Source organism: Prinia subflava, chromosome 1, assembly GCF_021018805.1.
Source record: "Prinia subflava isolate CZ2003 ecotype Zambia chromosome 1, Cam_Psub_1.2, whole genome shotgun sequence".
Classification (NCBI taxonomy): Eukaryota; Metazoa; Chordata; class Aves; order Passeriformes; family Cisticolidae; genus Prinia; species Prinia subflava.
This window is the reverse complement of record NC_086247.1, coordinates 119,548,202-119,566,230: the sequence shown is the minus strand read 5'-3', so window position 1 is coordinate 119,566,230 and position 18,029 is coordinate 119,548,202. Positions and strand designations below refer to the sequence as shown.

The 18,029-nt window shown below is 41.4% G+C and overlaps 1 protein-coding gene across 4 annotated transcripts in view; it reads left to right on the top strand.

Annotated features, from left to right (window-relative positions):
- The window catches only part of CREB5 (cAMP responsive element binding protein 5), a 256,147-nt gene that overhangs the window by 145,748 nt on the left and 92,370 nt on the right, over positions 1-18,029 (top strand). Inside the window, exon 1 of one of the 4 annotated variants that reach the window (XM_063409824.1) lies at positions 9,450-9,584. The exons of the other annotated variants lie outside the window; for them this stretch is intronic. Within the exon in view, the coding sequence (XP_063265894.1) occupies positions 9,538-9,584 (47 nt within the window). The 5' untranslated portion in view covers positions 9,450-9,537. Of the gene's footprint in view, positions 1-9,449; positions 9,585-18,029 lie in introns of those variants that run through there. 4 annotated transcript variants of the gene reach the window in all.

The window sequence follows — 18,029 nt, the reverse complement described above, 5'->3', positions numbered from 1 at the left end:
TAACATCCATGATAATCAAGCAACCAGACTGTAGCTTGTGCTCTGAACCTTGCCAAATTTGGGGCTGCTGGCAAGCCACCAAGAGTAGCACATCCAACAGACAAGGGCCCCTCATCTGAGAGAGCCTGGCTGCAGTCTCCAGAGAGCTTTGCCCTCTGAACTGACAGCAAGAGCATCCCAGCTGCTCTGAGCAAACGGCAGGAGACCGCTGGGAAGGGAGACTCAGCTCAGCTTGTGTGCTGTGTGAATTGAGATTAAATGAAGGGACTCAGTTGTTATTTAGTAAAAACAGTTTCCTAGGTTACCTTGGAGCAATTTTTACTGTGTTGGTATGATGTAATCAGCTGGTTTAACATTTAAAGCTAGTAAAATATGTGCATGTAATTTTTTTAAAAAAAGATGTGCCTAATCACTTTCATTTTGCACCCACTTAGCTCAGTATTAATTGTTTGCATTGGCTGAGGATTTACAAACAGGCTTAGGAGTGTAATAATTTAGATTTCTACATCTGATGGCCTAAAAGTTAGAGGGAGTGAAGAGTTTTGTCAGACTCCTAGATCTTTCCTCCCACACATGCTGGCCACCAGATAAATCATGTGTATGAGTTTATAGTAGAGTCAGTGCTGGATGTTAAGCAACACCCAGAAGTGAAGTTCTTGAAATAATTTCCTGTGAAAGCAACAGTAGACAGATTTGTAATCACAGATCACGACATTAATCAAGTAAACAAACCATCCATTTTTTCCTGTGACATTACTGAAATCCCTTTTAGGAACACTGAAAATTGTACATAATGACACTGCCTAATAACAAGCATAACTGGAGCAAAATGGGACGCAGTGCAGGCAGCTTCTCAGGTCTGTGGAGCACAGATGTAAAATTCCTCTCTACAACGTGATGAGTGCCAGCAGACATCTGAAATACTGCTTAAATATTCTAGTAGTATTAATGCAACTACTTATCTCCATTGTAATTAAAACATTTTTCGTCTTTAAATTTTTACAAAGAATTGCTTATTGTGCTCTGTCAGCCAAGAGAAATTTCAGGCAGGGCTGAGAGTGAACCTGTAAATAAAGGTAGAGTTTGTCCCACACTGTTCCTCACTCTGATGAATTCCCACTCACTAAAAGCTGCTGACAGCTGCAGCTAATGTGGAAGAGTCTGTCCTAGGAAATAGGACAGGTAGGTTTCACTCAATGTGCTTTAAACTGAGGTTTGCTGGAGGGGATAGAATTGTGTGGTGTTGAAAGGAAAAGGGCCAGGTGAGGGGAGGGTGCTTGTGGAGCTACACAGTGTCCAGAATAGTCCTGATTTGATTTAGTGTTACGTTATCATTAATGATGGTAGTGAAAGTATATCAAGTCCTGCTGGTGACGCAGGCTTTGGAGACATTGGCAATACCGAGACAGACCTGGATATCATACAAAAGAAAACAAAAAAGAAAAACCAACCCAAGAAACATGGATGAGCTTTGAGTACTGAAGTAATGGCAATGGAATGAAATTCAGTATTAAAAAATGCATGGCTGTGCCTGGGGGGACCAATAAAAATTTCTAGAAGCAGAAGAAGAAGCTGGGAGCTCATCATCTGGAAATGCCTGTGTAGGAGGAGGGCTCATGGATCGGGGTAAGTGGTCATGGAGTGGCAGCAAGCTTCTGTGATGATCTGCTCATTTCCTAGGAACTAGTACTTGTAAACAATGCTGCATCAGGAAGATGGCTTTCCAGAGGGGATGGGAAGTATTAGATGGCATGGTGGATTGATCTGCAGCTAACTTTTAATACTGATGAAAACATGCTAGCAAAGGTTGCAGGAAGAAAACTTAGGTGATTAAGGGATATACAGAGAGGGTTGACATGTTCAGCAGAAAGGGCTGGGAAAAAGGTCCTTGCAGCAGGAGTCTGGGCAGATATGAAAGAGGTACAATTATATTGGTAAAAGCCAGAGAAAATGATGTTGCAACTACTGACGTGCAGGGTGGTGAGACATATGTTCCGGTTATGAAGCAATTGCAAGAATATATAAGCCCTGAAGTGTTTTCAAGCAAAATTCAGGTTGGCATTCCATGCAGAATAATTAATACACAAAAGCTTGAACATAAAGAATGAAGACAGCAGAAAAAATTCTAAATCCTAAGAAATTAAATTCATGCTACTCGAAAGGAGGAAAGAAAGAGAAAATTTTGGGCAGATAAGAGAGGAAGAATAAAGGCTAAGGGTTTGGAAGGTTAAAAACTGATGGGACAGATCCCAGCTAAGAGGAGAAACCAACTGAAGGACTGCTTCTCGTGCATCAAAACTATTCAGTTATAATCACAAAAATGTTCACTTACAGTAAGTCTTGGGCTGTGAGTGAACTCTGCAGGTTCTCAGATGAGTTAGTCATTATTGTTTTTATCTGTTTATCCTGTTTCCATAATAAATATATTTTTTCCTTTAAACAAGTTTAAAGTTTAGTTTGTTTGTTGTTTTTCTTTAAATTGAGCTGTGGATTATTTTTCAACCTGGTGCAATTTTTCCTATGCAGAATTTACAGAAGTGCCTCATTTGTATGGGCTGCAGTCACTAAGGACATGCAGAACCATTTTGGTTTGTAAAGCAGCAGGAACAAGCTAGTCTAGAGGGTATCCAAGCAGAAGACTGTGTAAATCTAATAGAAACGGTTTGTGTGGAATGTGTAGGTACTCACTGTGTACTTCAGAGTATACATGCACGATACATTTTTATTTTGGAGTTTGTTTGGGTTTTTTTAAGAATGGGAAAGCTGTATGTTTTGATTTGTAGAAACTGATGCTGAAATTAAAGCAGCATCCTGCACCACAGAACATGAAAGTGAAGTTGGAAATTTTTTCTCTTTCATTTATCATCACAGTAAAACTAGTGGTGTAACTCTGACTGATGCTTTCCAGTCAGTCCTGAAAAGATTTATCTGAGTGTCTGCAAGAGGTCTGTTTGGTTTTAATGTGTTTGGAGTTAATAGATAGCCATACTTTTTCAGAAGAAAAGCATTGGAAGACTAAACAAGTATGTAAATCCTAAAACCATAAGTGGGTACAGCTGGACCTCATTTGATTTCAGAAAGAATCTATCAGATAATGATTCTATGGCTAGAGAAGTTCCTATGAAGGATACTGAAATAGGATTTCCTGGTTGAATCCTATTAAAAAAAAAAAAGGGAGGGGAAAAAAGGAAAATACATTAATTATTCCCTTTTAAAATATCTAGTTATGTAATAGCTTTATATAATCAACTACAGAGTTTTAATTCTTATGGTTGACTTGTGACACTGGAAATTTACATCACATTATGTTTCAACAAGAGTCACTGCAAACAGGGAATTGCAGGCTGGCCCTTGGTTGTGGCTGCATCTCAGTTTCTGTGCTGCAGAGCTGTGTGATTTTTAAGAAACATTAAAAATTCTAATTTGCACAAAAAGAGGCTGGAGTTTAGGTGTCAAGATTCTTGATATACATTAATTTCAGATTCTTGGATAAAGCCAAGTTAAAGATGGTACCTCCTGGATCGTTAATTTTCATTATCCTGATAGTGACTGAATGCTGTAAAGCCTGTGTGTGAGGATGAACCAGGATCAACAGAATTACTTGGCTACTTATAATTCATGGAACTCCAAAGCTTAAGTCAGTTTTTTCAGCAAGAATCCAGAAAATTTTCCAAGTGTACTGTTATAGCTGTTCATTTTCAAGAAGGAAATATTGTTCTGTCAGCTGGATTGCAAACAAAAGAGGGCGTATCTTTAAAAACAAGTTATCTTGTGTATGTTTTTATCAAATAGCACTATGAATTTGTCCTGCTGTAATGAGGTTGATCCGAGTCCAAGCACTCTCCTTTTCCAGTTGGAACTGAGCTCCAGATACTTGCCTATTCTAAAAAAAAAGTTTCATTAGAACAATAATTATTGCTATCATGCTGAAAAATGAAGATGAGAGATTACAAAAATGTATGCAGATGACAGTTTAGGGGAAGAATAAAATTTGGTTCAGTGCTAAAATCTGGTTTAGAGCAGTATTATTTATTTTTCAGTGCTAACCATACAGAGCCCATATTTTTAATTACGGCATATAAATATTTTTAATTACAGCATATAAATTTGTTCTTTTAATCCAAATTTTTATATTTCAGCTTACTTTTCTCTCTGCTGTAAAATGAGGAAAGAGCATCAAAACCAGATCCTTTTTCCTGTTACATCCTTTGAGATGTAGCTATATGTAATAAAGTTTTCACTGTGTCCAAGACAAACCTGAAGAGTTTTGACTAAAGATTAAGATATTTGAGATCTAGGGTCAAGATATTTAGTGTAGATGTATGGCAAAGGTTCTTTGAGCAATTCTAAAAAGAGCAGTGGCTCCACGTTTTGACCAGCACATACTAATTATCTGTTAATTAGAACTGCAGTGGGGGAAGGGAATCTCCTATTCATTATTCATAAGTATTAAAGATTACATGATTTTTTTACCTAATTGCAGCTGTTTGCTTCTTGCCTTAGTCAACACCTCCCCTCTGCACTGGCGTGCCATCGGCTGGCTGGCTGTGATCTCCCGTGTTAGGGGTAATTGCACCACATGACTTTCAATGCAAGATGCTTTGGGATCATCCAGGGTAGAAGGTTCTACTGAAATGCAAAACGCTATTAATTATTTTCCATAAATTGCTACATTATTTGTCTTGGGTATTTGCGGTTTACAGCTCCAGTAAAAGAGGAGGCTGCTCATGCCACATAGCTCAGTGATTTGTAACTGGATACAAAGCTCTTCTCTTCCAGGTCAGCCCCTCACCACTGGCCCATGGCTATTTGGCAAGTATAAAGTAAGTAAGTAGCCTACTCTATTTCTTAGCAGTTGAATGTTCCCAACACAAACCCCCCATGATCCCAACTGGCTTTAACGTGCTTAGAACAGTTAGTGAGAAAGTTCTTCTTGAGATCGTTCTTGAAGATTCATTGCCAAAATGTTTTGGGGATGTCTACTGGCCATCATGTCCTTTGCACATGTCTGTCTTCAGAGAAGTTGGACCCAAACTTTGGCAGTTCTTCCTTAAATATTTTCAGTGAAGGTTTTTTAATGTAGCAGCACATTTGAGCATGTGTGTGAGAGTGGGAGAGCTTCGTTCCAGGTTTCATTTAGACTTTGTCCAATCCAGTGTCTTAGAGGGCTTATGTTCAATAAATCTGGGGCAGTTCTCACAAAGAATATTTCCAGATATTTTATTTCATTACAATTTGGAGAGTTCATAGGAAAACCTTTGATACAGCTCAATGCTGAGCACTTTGATCTGAGTCTTCTTCGACAAAGAATGTCTTTTTCTGAAGAACCAAAGGGACTTGAGAAAACATACCCCATTTTCTTATGAGTATTTTGAAGAGTCCAGTCTTAGCACTGCTTTCCTTTAGTTTCTTCTGAAAATGTGAATATTTACATTTTTATGTCTTTGCTAGTCACAGCTAGCCTGCCCAGACAGCCTCCCTTGTGCAGATATTTGTGCAGACTGTCCCTCTGTCCACTACAAAAACATGGGACACCCAAGTTGAACTAAACGCTGAATACCACCACATGGGTTTGCAGTGGTCTGTAACTGAAAAGGTTCACTGGAAGCAATTTGCAAAGAAATCCTTAGGAAACCACCTGGATGGTTATTTTAAATTAAAAAAGGAAGAGATGCCACTTTAAAAAAATAATTTTTAGTACTGGGTTTAAGGTTCCATACATGTGATAGTCATTAAAGCTTATTTAACCCTGAAATTATCTGGCCTCTTTTATTCCACAGGGACTGTAAAGCTCTTGGGTTAGAAATGAAAAATAATGTCACAACGAAAATGAGACTTTCCTGTTGAGTGCAGGACCATTATTACAGAATATTTTCTTAATCAAGCCTTTTTAAGTGCCAAGCAGTGGAGGAAAAAAATAATCAGATTATGCTGCTTTTATCCACAGGGTCTTTGCTGATGCTTTGGGCCACTGATTGACATAGGCAAAAGTCAGTCCCAAGGGCTGGATGAGACACTCACCTCAAATGCGTGTAGGACCTGTGATTTGTCCATCCACAGTCTCAACTGCAGTACACCCAGTTCCTTTTTACAATACACATTTGGGATAATCCCAGTGCACTCTGACGTTTGGGCTCTTCAAAGTCAGAACTTTCTGGTTGTTGAGACTGGAAACTTTCAGCAGAAGCAGTGATTTTTGTCAAGTTTCAGTTACACCAAACATCTGTGGTGTGCCCCACCACCCTTTCCCCAAGGATGAAACATTCTGCAGGGAGGGTGTTGCAAGAATTCCTGAGCTAGACAGCTAAGTTGGAGTCATAACTGTCCTGGCCAGGGCCCTAGTTTGAGAAAGGCTCCCACTAGAATTAAAACATCCCATAACTCCCATCACAACAGGCCTATTCTTGATGAACATGGAAATTTAGGGCTGGGGTTGGAATGGGGGAAGAATGAAAAGACAGACAAGTAAACAGATAAAGAGGGAGCTCTTGCATGCAAGTGGAATTTCCTCTGAGCACAGGACATTCTTTATCATTAACTGGTCTGTCACAGGAAGAAAAAGGGGAAAACAGTGTTTCCTGTTAGGAGGAAGAAAAAATCAATAGGTTTTGGAAATACCTGCCTGGAAAGAACTTTTTGTTTTCCCATCAGCAAGAACAAATAAGTTTTTAACTCCTATCGAGCATGACGTCTGTTTTAAAACAGTTTATTTCTTGAAATAGGACTTCAGTGTAAACATGTAATTTAGAAATGCAGTTCAGACTGCTTTGATCTTTCTTGTTCATTTCAGAAAATGCTCTTACTCCTGGAAATATCTTGTATAAGACACTGTTTCGAAAGCAAATTCTTCTGAGTTTGTGTCTATGAAAGTAATAATAATTAGAAGGGTCATTTGCCATACACACACGGTAACTCCTGTGATATTAAGGTTAAGATGCTCATAGATGGGCAATAGATCTGCTGTTGCTTCTGGTGAACAAAATTTTCTTTTGGAAAGAGAAGACTTGCCAAGCAAGTGCTCAAAGCCTCAAGAGGACAATGAACTACCCTGAAGCTCCTGCATCATTTCTTTGGTTGCATTTTGCTTTGAATATCTACGGTGGTAGAAGTGTGGGTTTTTCAGAAGAGGGAGAAGAAGCCCAAAGACTGCAGGAATGGATGTATATGCACAAGCAGCCCCATGGTAACCTGAGTTGCTCAGGGTAATGCTTTTACTCTTTAGGTGGCAGCTTCCTTCTTTGCAAAGCTGGACCTGGGGATTTAAAGTTGTGCCTCAGTCATAGCCACGTTCCTGTGTTCGGAGCCAGAGATCTGTCCTGGGCCCATGACAAAGTTTACAGCAATGTCAGTGGATAGCTGAATGAGCAGAAGTTATGTAATCCAGCAGTGTAAATGTAAGAAGACAGAATAAAAAGAAGGAAGGGGGGAAGGCGACCTCTTAGACATGCACAGAAAAATGGGTGGAAGTTTCATTTTTTTAAATGGAGAGGGGGAAGTGGGATAAGCTTAAAATGAAACTATCAGCAAAGCTGGAATTAACAGGGCTTTAGGAATGATCTAACTTTTATTTTATTACATGACAGAAGACAAAAAATCAATAGCTGGTAATTCAGACATAAATGAGTTATACAGGCCATTGACACTATGGACCAAACTTTATAACAACCACATCTGATGCTGTCAAGTCACAGGCTTCAGTGGCGCCAGTAATAATTATGGCTGATCACCTCTAATTCAGAGCTGCCTTGCTTGATAAAGGTGTCACTCTGAGTGGCTGCAGCATCAGTATCAATTGAGGATGTCATCCAGCAGGTCAGGTTGCTGTGGAGAACTGTGCTTTTTTTAATTGAATAAGGCAAACCCTTAGTTTTCTCCTCCTCTCATTCTATCTGTAAAAATCATATATATCTTAAAAAATCTTTTGAATTCATGACTGAATCTACTTGAATTCAAGATCAAACTACAACTGTGTTGATCGACAGAAATATATTCTTAAGATAATTTAAAACCATAGGAGTATTCTCAGGGGGAGATTTTCATACTTTACAATAATCTCTGTTGCACTGCTGCTGTGGTCAATTAAAGAACTCACCCCCAAAAAAACCCCAGTGTGGTAGAATGCTGCTAGGCAATAGAAATTGATTTTCCATAAACTCACATCATCATAAGGAAGAAAAGGAAGCACACTGACTTTGCTGTTTTCCTACTGTTTTCTAAATTTGGGGGGCATAAGTGCCTCCACTGAGTGTTGGAAAAGCGAGTTTCACTCAGAGATGTGAGGTATGAAGTGGCTTTGTGAAAAAAATCTTGATCTATAAAGGAGACACTTTTAAATACTGTTACGGTGTTTCACGAGCCTTTAATAATTACATCTGCAGTTTGATGTTGGAACTATGAGTCTTTGAATTGCACAGGGCCCCTGTGTGTGCTTAGATATTTTTATGATGATGATTATGATTATTATTACATAGGTTTTGCATTTTTTTGTGGACCAACTGCTTGGTACTGCATTGACTACAGTCAATTGGGAGTGATGAAGAGAGAAAGCCCTCTGTGGGGGAGGACATGAGAGGTATTTCAGCCACAGCCGCTGTAGCATTTAACATCAGGAGCACTTTGATGAGGCAGAGCATTTTGCCCCACAACAGCTTATCCTTGTGTGTGTGAAAGTTTATTATAAGTTCCATTCAGAAACATTCTCTAAGAATGTTAAAGAAACCAGACTTGTGAGAGAAACGCTGCAAAGGCAGTAAGAGCAGCACAGCGGTGAGTTAGTTGTAAGCTTGCTGTGCTGTATGGCTTTTCTGGTACTTTTTTTCTGTTGTGGGGAAAGAAGGTGCCTTGCACCTGTGTCTGCGTACGGAGGAATACGGTGCAAGAAACAGCTCCGTCGTTTTCCTCCAAAAGCCCGGAGCTCAATTCCAGCTGTGCTCCGCTGGGGCAGAGAAATCCCGGGCTAAGGCAGAACCTGCGGAGCAGCGCTCTCCATCTCCAGACCCCCACACTCATCCCCGCTGCCCGGCTGCCCCGCCGCCCTCCCCAGCTCGGGCTCCATCTCCTTCCTCTTCCCGAGGCCGGATCTTCCCGCAGCGCGGCCCCTGCGGGGCTGGGAGCGGGGCAGGACCCGCAGTGATCCCCGGTCAGTCCTGTCAGCCCCGTCCCTGGTCCCGGGGTTTTCCTGCGCTCCGGCGGGCAGCTGCGCAGGCCCTTCACAGGCAGCACTGTTTCTCTCTCTGTTTACTCGTTTCCAATGGCAATTGCACCACCGAGTCTCAGTACGTCTGGAACTTGGCCTGGGGCTGTTTTGGTTACATTGAAGTTTTTGCTTCAGCGCTGCCAGATTTAAATGGTGACTTCACCAGCACTGAGCTAAAAAGGAGAAAAGGGGAGGAGGGAGGTAGTGCAGCGAGCGGGAGCGAGGGAGAGGGCCAGGGCATTACATCATCGCTTGGACGGGAATCAAATGGGAAGGATATGACTCACTCGGGCTAGTTAAGCTTTGGCTCAAGTTCTACATACACTCATTCCAGGGCTCTCATGTTCTGCACCTCAGCAGGGAATTCAGGCTCAGTGATGTCCATGAGGTTTGTTTTTAATTTTCTTTTCCTTTTCTGATTTCTATATAGTTTCCCCCCTCCTCGCCTTCCTCCTCCTCCTCTCCTCCTCCCCTCCCGAGTCCCCCTTTCCCACTCTTGCACTTCTACAGAGTTTGTTTTCTGGTGCGTGTAACCTCAGCTCTTAGGAGCAGAAGCTGTTTTTTCGACCAAACCAAACCCAAACAAGGAGCACGGCAAACTTGAGAGAAGTTTGGTAGTTTGTTGTGGTTTGGTGTCCCCCCCCCTCCATCATTATGTTGTTCCTAATCGGAGGAGACAGGGAGAGAGTTAAAATGCGGGAACCAATGGCTTGGACGGTGATGTAATGCTGGAACTGCAGGGTTGTTAAGTAATGTGAGAGGAAGGGGGTCAGGGTTGCAAAGCATTTACCTGCTGTCAAGGGGCTTTAAGTTTATTATCAATTGCAGTGACTGTAACTGGCTTCAGACTGCACTCTCTAATTATTCACAGACTCCCCTTTTTTATCTTTTATTATTAAAAGTAAAACTATATTACGGTATTTTAAAAAATGTGATATTATCACAGCTGCGAATTATTTTCCACCGGGGTTTTTTGATATTTTTTAAATGGCTTGAAACTGGATGTCTCTTTCATGAAAAGCCCGGAGAGAGCAAAAAGAAAAGAGAAAGGCAAAAAGGGGTGGTTCTTCGAGAGTGGCTGGTGAATTTGAAACTGTTTGAAGAAAGCAGTTCAGCCTCAGCCTAGCAGAGCGAGTAAAAGCTTCTACTGTTGGAAATCTGCTGTAGAAAATAAAGCGTTTAAGGGAGCCGGTTTGTAGAGCTCATCTCGACGAGCCTCAGCTTTTCATCCCCAACACTTGTCAGCAGTGTTCTGATCCTCAGCTTACTCCGGGCTCGTGGCTGCCTTGCCTTTACTGGGACCCCGGAGGTCCCGACCCTGCACAGCAGATCCCCTCCTGTCAGGGGTCTGCTCTCTAGGGCTGCCAGGATCTTGGGGCACCTGCCTGGATGGATTTCCTTTGCAGGACAGCACTGTGCTTGTCCTGTTAAGTCAGTCTCCCCACAGACCTTTTAGTCTTTTTCTCACATAGCTAACATTCTCTAGGTCTGGTGTGGAGGGAGGAAAGGTACCTCTTCCACGAGTTCACTGTGAGTACTTTGTCCTTAGGGTGGGCCACAGAGTTTAACACGATGCCCATGCTCGGGCACTGGTTGTGTTTAGATGTGGGATGGATGTGAGCTATCAGGTGTGTGTTGGTGTCCTGAGGATACCCGTCCTGCTCGGAGGAGCTCTGCATCAGGTTTCTGTGTCAAGAGCTGTCTGCTGTTAAGGTATGACTCTCAGAAGTGCCTCTTTCAAAGGGAATTTTTGTCTCCTAGGAAAGCACTGTACTGGTACCCACTGGAATTGCAGTGGACTACAGATTTGCTTGGTTAACTAAAGATAGCCTTAAACATGCTTCTGAGGGTTTAGCGATTTATTTTTTTTAACAACCTGTATTGGGGACTGACTGAGCAAAACAACAAACAGTGTTGTTCTGCAGTTGGTGGCAAAGCCTCCCCTTCTCTTTCTGAACAAGACAAGAGCCCATGGCCAGCTTCTGCCTCCCCTTGCCTCTGGTAGCCCTCTACAAAGCCATCTTATGTCGCCCTGTTATGTTCCTGCACTTTATTCACAGGTTTTTCCTGAGTGCCCTGATTTTCAAGCTCCTCAATCTGAAGCTCAAGCACAAACCATTGCTCACAGGCCAGACCTTTATCCTTTGAGAGCCCAGCTCAGGCCGCACCCGGCCCGTGTTGCAGTGCAGATACACCATATGGACTGGATTGCGCAGTGCTCTGTTGAGGAGGTGTGGGTTGAGGAGGGAGCTGTGCTGCTGCAGGAGTTCCCGTAGGATTTCTGACTCATACTTTCTCCTAGAAATGTTGGGAAGTGTAGCTCCACTTTATTCCATCAGAATAAAGCATAGTAGATTCTTCCCTTTGCCTGCCCGCTTTAGATGCTGGGATGTAGTTGTCTTCACTCTTTCCCTTCCTGCCTTTGCTGGCTGGAGACTTTGTTCAGCAAAAGTCCATCAGTGTTGTCCTAGGATAGTGTCTAGCCATGCTGGCAAGGTGCTGGGCAGAGGATAACAGACTGTCACACTTAATCTTTCCTCTGCAGAAATGCATCCTTGCTATTTCTTTTATAAAAACACACGCTGTGCAGCGCGGCCTGAAAGTCTTTGGGTATCAGACTGCATTCCACAGGGGATCAGAGTCTCACTTGTCTGGTACCAGCTATTAACATGTCACCTGTCTGGATGGGCAGCAAAAGAGAACTTGGTGCTCTGGACAGTGTGGACTGATCGAAGACCCTGCTCTCTATTGAAACTGTCACAAATTACCCACCCTGCTGGTTCATGCTCGGTGAAGTTAGGTAGAAGGCGTGAAGATGTAAATCCTTCTTGCCTTTCAGAAGTGCACTGCAACTCTAAGTTACAATTTACTGCTGCTACTTCACTGATTTCAACACAACACCACAGGAAAAACAGTCGTAAAAGCTTCTTGCAAAAAGCTGCAGTTGTGAATTCCACACAGGTGTGTGTGTGTGTATGTATATTGGTTGTTGAAGCAACAAAACATATAATTAATGAAGTATAACTGTCCAAATGAGAGTCAGACATCTCTGGTTGTGCTTGACAGATGCTTTTGAAATACATATTCTTTTTGGACAACAACAGAAAAAGGAAAGTAGCTGCCCATTTGGATTCCTCTGCTGCTAGTTGCTGGCACCCAATGCACAGGTTTGCCAGAGGACTTGCAGCTTCATGGTCAGAGGTCAACAGCCATGACAGTCAAGTGCCACATTTTGAAGCTGGGTCTTTTGGCAAGAGAATATTCTTATTGAAGGATGATATCTCGAGGGACCTAATTTTTAAACAGCAGCCAAGAGAAATGTTAACAGTGTTCTGAAAATGAGCATCAGAAGATATATTCAGAAGCGCATGTAACCTGTCAAACAAACCAGAGGCCAAACACACCAGAGCTTGGGAGTGATGTTTGCACTGGAGAGCCAACTGTGCGTGGTCGGCCTGTGAAGAAAGGCAATCTGCTCCTCGCAGAGCCCGGCTGGACGAGTCCCAGTAAATTTTCCCCACCAAGATCCCAAGAAACATTTCCGCCTTCATTGCTGAATGTGTGCATTGGCAGAATACCTGCTCTGTAAGCTGTGTGATTTTAAGCTATAATTTGGTGCTCCTTAGCTGGTCTCTGCATGCACAAAAGAATTGGCTCTGTTGTTGCAGTACAAAAGAAAGAGGTAAATATCAGACAGCGTGTTTTTATTGCACTGAATGTGATCCCTCTGCTCCTGAATTCCTCAGGTTTTGTAGCTCTAATTTGAGACCTTTCCCTTGAAACTTTTTGGAAGACTTGGTTGATGTTTGTGAAGCCCTGTGAAGCTTTCAGAGCTGATGTCCTGCGTGCTGGGATCAGAGCAGGTCAGGTGTTGGACAGAGGTTGTGGCAGGGTTGGCCGCTCGTAAAGTTTTGGACACAGCAGGCAGGAAGACCAAGTTGTTTCCTGCCCTTGTGTGGGGGTGCCGGGGCAAAGCAACCTCCTGTGCCCTTCCCCACCTCGCTGTACTCTCACCTTCCCACCCTTCTTTTGTTCGTCCTGCACATGCCTGGGCCATGTTCAGCCCAAACTGTTGAGATCAGCTTTGCTGAAAATTACTCTTCAGATCAAAATGTGAGTTAGGTTCCTCCAGTGTGAAGTGAATGCTGGGTCTTTCTCTGCAGCTACAGATAAACCAGATAGGAAGGTAATTACATCTCATTCCTATCTGACTCTCTTATTTACCATAATCTCTTTTAATCCCTTTGATACTCATCATAATAATGTTAATCTTAATGAACTCATTTGGTATTAATGCGGATGTGATTTGTAAGTTCAGAGCAGGCTTGCCATCCTTGTTTAGCGTTCATTAATATCCACTTAACTCTGTTTATGCTCTCTTTCTCCTGCAAATGGACTTGCATATCTTTGCCTTCCACCTAGATGATGTGGCAATTTCCATAGTGGAACTCCCTTTCCACACTCAGGTTTGTATTTCCTTTCTGTTCTTCTTCCTACTTACAAGATCCCAGAGCAAAGAACTGTTGGAAATGCTGCATCCATCTACTAGTGGCTCTCTGTACCCTGTTTCTTAGTCATTTCTTCCACTTTTTACTTCAAAATTGAAGTAACCCTTATCCTCTTATTTCTCATTCATGTGGCATTCCTTCCTAGATTGCTTCAGAGATTTTACCTTAGTAACCCTCGTTTTATTGTCTCCGAGGGTGAACAAGCAAGAGACAAAACCCCTAGTCTTGGCAAAGGGACAAATTATTTGTTGCTTACTACCATACTCTCCCCAAACGCTCTGTTTATGGGTGGGGTACCTTGCCCAAACAGTTTCCAGTGTGACCAGCCAATTTTAATGAGTGAGGACTACATTTGGATGTTGAGCCTGATCCAAAGCTTATTGCAGTGAATAGGAGAGCTGAGTTGATAAAATCTGTGGAATTATCCTCTTTTCAGTCCTTTGAGCACCCACATATTTTTCAACATCTCTAGGTTTGGAATGTGCCCTCTTGAAAAACTACTTGTTCAGCCACAGTGATCCCAGAGACTGATGAACCTTGGATCTCTATTAATGTGTGATTTCTTCTCTACATGGGTGCTTGTGTTTGTTTTTAAACGGGGCATGGAATTTTTGTGTTGTGGTGCTTGCTCCCTCTCTACTTCCTCCAAACACATTTCTAAAGCCTGTATTGTCAAACAGCATGAATTATTTTTCAGTCCCAGTGACACACATTTTGCTTTTTAGGTCTTTTGAATCCTGACAGAGCCAGGAAAGTATCATTTACTTAACACAACACTGTTTATTCCATCCGCACTTCCATTCTTTATTTTATGGCCTGATGTTTCCTTGTAGCATCAACTTCCAGTGTTAAAATAAGTGTCTCCATTGAAAACATACAACTTTTAATTTACTGAAAGATTTCTGCACATTGTAATAAAACTAGCCATTCTTTTGGTAAAAACTGCTAATTGAGAATGAGAAATGTAGTCTCTCAGATCAGCACAAGCTGTATTTCTTTCGTGGTCTTTATTTTTACATCATATTTTTAATTTCAGAGCATTGCAGGATATTTTGAAAATTGCAGCCACTAGTCAAACTTATTAAAGTTTTGTAATAGTATGAGTACGAGGTGTATTAGTGTAAGTAACAAGATGGAGAGTTTTACCACAGATATCTGCAACTCTTGTGCTGCTCTATGACCACAAAGAATATGGGCAATATGCTTCAGATGGGCACTATTTTCTACAGATCAATAAATCTGTGCCCATTAGCAGAAGAAAAAAAAATAATAATAAAAGTTCATTTTCACAAGCTCTGTCAAAACTAATGTCAGTTGAATGTTTTACCACACTGGAAAAGCCCATCAGCACCAGTAATTTTATATGTCAGATTTAACATGAGCTAGTTTTTTCCAAATGAAGTCTTACAAACCAGAACAGAAAAAATGTGCTACACCAGATCCTTCCTTGACCTCAGTTTAAGGCAACTCAGTATCATGTCAGAAAAGTTCCAGTACTGTGTTCTTTGTTATCATTTGGTTTCCAGGTCAAAATGAACTTTTCTTTCACTGCAGCTAAGGACATGAGCTCTATTTCTCTTGTATCACAGAACTGCAGGAATTCCCATTGCTCTGAATACTTTTCAGTTTTCTGATCTACTTTGAATAAATGAGTTACTTTAGAAAACTCATGTAGAAATAATATTGGCTGAAAATCCAATATAAACACTAAATTAAGGTTTATTTTACAGTTTGTTTGAATGACCAGATTCCTTGCCATTGCAATCCAATGTTGACAAGTATCTCCTATGGCTATTAGTAGGAGAGAGAGATGTGTTGCACAAAGTGCAGATTGGTACACGGCTCTGTATGTGTGGATCTGTTTGTGTATGTGGGGAGGGTATGTGTGTGAGTGTGTGTGTGTTTTTCCTCATCTTTGAGACTGCAAGGCAGAAGTAACTTCTGCTGTTCCTAAGCAATCATACCAGAAAGAATTTATCACCTGAATAAGATTTCAAGCTGCACGCCTTAAGGTGGTGATATGGGTATATAAATTTGATTGATGGTTTCTTTCTTTTTGACACTCTATTAGCACCCCTCAGCTCTCCCTCACATTTCAAGTTTTTCTTCAAGGATGAGAATCAAATTTAGGACATTGCTGTGCATCACTAAGTGTTTGTTTTGGCTTTTTACTTGTTAATGTTGTGCAGCATGGAACTTTTCCCAGCTACTGCAATTCAGTAGATATTCTAATATTTAGTAATTAATTAAGCCATTTTTTCATTTAGTTTATACTATTTTGAGAAGACTTTGTACTGCCCTATAAAAAAACCTGCAGTACATACTTCAGCAAAAGTAAAAAACCTTACCAAAAATATTTGTAAAAATTTGCAAATGTAAGTGAATGTTAGAGGAAAAAAAAAAAAGAGTATAGAGATACTTGGAAAAGCATGATTTTATAACGTCTTCTTAGAAAGGCAAAATGCAGCTGATTGAAAAGTTTCCAATGAGGGTCAGTAATTATTAAAATTTGAGCTTTTGACAACAATTTTTTCAAGAGAAACTGGGATTTGTTTTCCTGCAAATACTTTTTTTTGTTATTTAAGAAAGGTCTTGAAAAAGAATATTTTTTACTTGCTATGCACTGAAAGATGATTAAGTTTTGTACGTATCATTTTCTGTTTGATATTCAGTGTCACTTCTAACTGGTTCTGTTAATTCTGATCTGTTTCTGTGGGCAAATGCCCATAAAGTGTGACAAGTAGAAAATGATAAAACAGACAATAATGCCCTGGCATCTGCATGTGTTACATTCCAGAGTTTTAAACTTTGGTCTCACCTGGTCTCACCCAGGACAAGTTCTTGATTGAAAGCACAATCAGCTGCAACTTTTAATACCTCTTTCTTTTTTCCCTCTTCATAGACAGTTCTTTATCTCAGGGAGACTTGTTTTAAAGATGCAATGCTCCAATTACAACAGGATGTTTTGGAGTGTAGATTGGATTGAGCTGGATGAGGGAAGGGTCTGTGGCTTCCCTGTGTAGCACTGAGCACAGGAGCACTGAATTTCAGCAGCACATCTGTACTGGCATGTTTCTTGTGCAGAGTAATTATCAAATAGGACAAACATTACATAGAAAAATTAACTGATTTGCATAGGGTCAGATATTAGGGTTCACCCATACAATCCCCAGAGGGCTTAGAAAGATCCCTGTTGTGAGGGGAATACAAAATTTTTGCACCTAATTTTTGTCTGAGGCAGTTTCTGGTGAAATCTGCTTGGACTATTGAATAAATGCAAACAAATGGGCACCCATGTTCTTGTATGAGTCTGCAGTGACTTACTGTAGGTGGGTCAGTTGCACAGAGGACAGATGGCATTATGGACATCTTCCCTAGGCTGAAGGGAGAATGTAGCCACAGAATCAGAGATCGGGGGAACTTGCTTTATTTACCCTGAGGAGGTGGCTACCAGGGGGTCTAATTTCAGCCTTTAGCTATTTACAGGGTAGTAAGGGTCTGCCGCACTTTGCAGCATGAAGACAGAGGACTGCAGGCTCAAGTTTCAGTGAGACAAAATTCCATGAGACCTAAAGGAAGTAAGGTTCCAGCAGGAGAACTGTGCAAGGCACAGCAACTGGCTGGAGTCAGCCTCTGCTACTGCAGATTTTCACACTTTGTCTAGAAAAAGGCCCCAGCAGCCTGCTCTGATAGTGCATTTAGTCCTGGCTGGAGCAGGAGGCTGGACAAGGTGACCCTCTTGGGGTGCCCTCTGCCTGAAACTATTCTCTGGACCTGCACTGGGCAATGATGGCAGCACGGGCTGTCTGGGCAGGGCGTGGAAGCAGGAAGAATTTTGATGAGCAAAAAGCAGTAAGAAAAGCAAAAGGTGAGATAAGAACATAATGTCATCTAAAGCATATCCTGTGCCTGCTTGTGTCCACCTTGACTTGGGAAATAAAGAATGCATGCGCTTGACGTAACACTCGAAACGTGGACTCTGAATTGCTCTGTGCTTCAAGGTGCTTCATTTCCAAACTTTCGCAGCACACTGTAAGTGAAAGGCACTCGAGTTTTAGTAGATAAACATATAAAGATAAACATACAAAGATAAAGCAGCAATAATGAAAACCAGCCATTTTTTGGCTGAAATGTTAGTTAAAATACAGCCAAATAAGTTTTCAGTTTATAAACGGATAAAGAGATCTTTTTTCCTCCTCAACTAAGCATCTGAAGTTTTTGCTCACAGTGAAGGATTACAAGAGAATTCTAAAATTCTATGAGAAAAATCCATCTCTGATGTATTTCCGAATTAGTCATCTCTTTACAAGTACCCTTCCCCCCTC